A 1,319-nucleotide genomic window follows, 5' to 3' on the forward strand; every position below is an offset into this window, starting at 1 on the left:
CAACAACAACGAGACCCGGGGCCGTCCTCCCAGCCACATGCCCGTGGTGCCGCTGACCCTGCACAGGCCACCCCCGAGGGGCCCAGGGGCCCAGGGGCTGAGGGCTCACAGCCACTCGAGCTCAGGCCCCTGCCAAGGCCGAGATGGCAAATCTGGCTGGCTGGGACCCCCGGCAGCTGCTGGCCAAAGGCAGAGGGGCCACAGCTGCCCCGCTCTGAGCAGCAGCCTGGGCAGGAGAGCAGCAGGTGCCCAGGCAGAGTCCTCCACTCACAGCCTCAGGTGACGGGTTCAAGGACAGAAGCCGAGAGGGGCCAGGGCAGCATGGGAAAGGGAGGCAGCGGGGTGGCGGGAGCTGCAGACGTGGGCAGGAGAGCAGGGCCCAGCTTCAGGGCGCCCTGTCCTGTGACGACTTGGGCACATCTGTCCTGGGGAGGGCCCGCCAGGCCCCCTGCTCATCACCTCCCCCCCCGAGCCCTGAACAGGCGCCGAACCGCCCGTGAGAAGAGGGCCGCGGGGCCTCACCTGCATCTTCACGGCGATCACCACCGAGACGAGCCCCTTCTCCAGCTCCTGGAGCACCACCAGCTTCTTCAGAGTCAGGCCACACAGCCTGCAAGGCACAGGGCACTCAGCCAGACGCTCGGCCCAGCCCGGGGGACGCCCGGCCCCCCACTCTCAGCCCAGGACGCTCGGCCCTAGGACGCCCAGCCCGGGGGACGCGCAGCCCCGGCCCTGCTGAGAGTGCCCTTGTGCTATGGCTGCACTCGGAGACGCTCCCTGGGCCGATCGGTGTGGAAGGCCCCTGTGCAGCGTACGGATAGGCAGGAGGCGGTGCATACCAGCCAGGAAGCCTGAGAGCTTTGAGTCTGGGGCCCCAGGATAGGGGGGCGCGCAGCCCAGTCACAGCCCCGAGAGCGCAGGGCTCCCATGAACTCCCCGCGGCTGGTCTGCCCGGCATGCTCTGAGGACCACCTGGAGGACACGCCCGGCACCCAGCCATCAGTCCTGGGGCCTCCTGCACACTGGCCGCCCGTCTGTGGGTGCAGACTGGCATGTGTGACGCAGTGTCATGGAGATGCGCACGCCTTCCAGGGTGCCTGCCGCACATAGGTGGCCCACTCCCTAAGTGTGTGGAGCGCAGCCCCAGGCCAACACAATTTCCAGAACCTTCCCCACAGCTCCCTGAAGCCTGCCTCCCTTTTCTACTTCGGTGCAGCGCGAGACTTTCTCAGGACAGCAGCAGGCGGCCACAGGCTCTCCGCCCCCAGGCGTCCCACCTGCCCTGCTGCCCCAGGCCAGACAGGTCCCCTCAGGCGCCC

General features: G+C 68.9%; 1 protein-coding gene across 1 annotated transcript in view; it reads right to left on the reverse strand.

Moving 5' to 3' along the window:
• The window catches only part of PACS2 (phosphofurin acidic cluster sorting protein 2), a gene marked incomplete at its 5' end in the record, with an annotated part of 55,418 nt that extends 54,808 nt beyond the window's left edge, over positions 1-610 (reverse strand). The window contains 1 exon segment of the mRNA XM_027766585.1: positions 523-610. Coding sequence (XP_027622386.1) covers positions 523-610 — 88 coding nt within the window.
• Positions 611-1,319: the final 709 nt, after the last annotated feature.

The sequence above is a fragment of the Tupaia chinensis genome, unplaced genomic scaffold (assembly GCF_000334495.1).
Source record: "Tupaia chinensis unplaced genomic scaffold, TupChi_1.0 Scaffold143596_1, whole genome shotgun sequence".
NCBI lineage: Eukaryota > Metazoa > Chordata > Mammalia > Scandentia > Tupaiidae > Tupaia > Tupaia belangeri.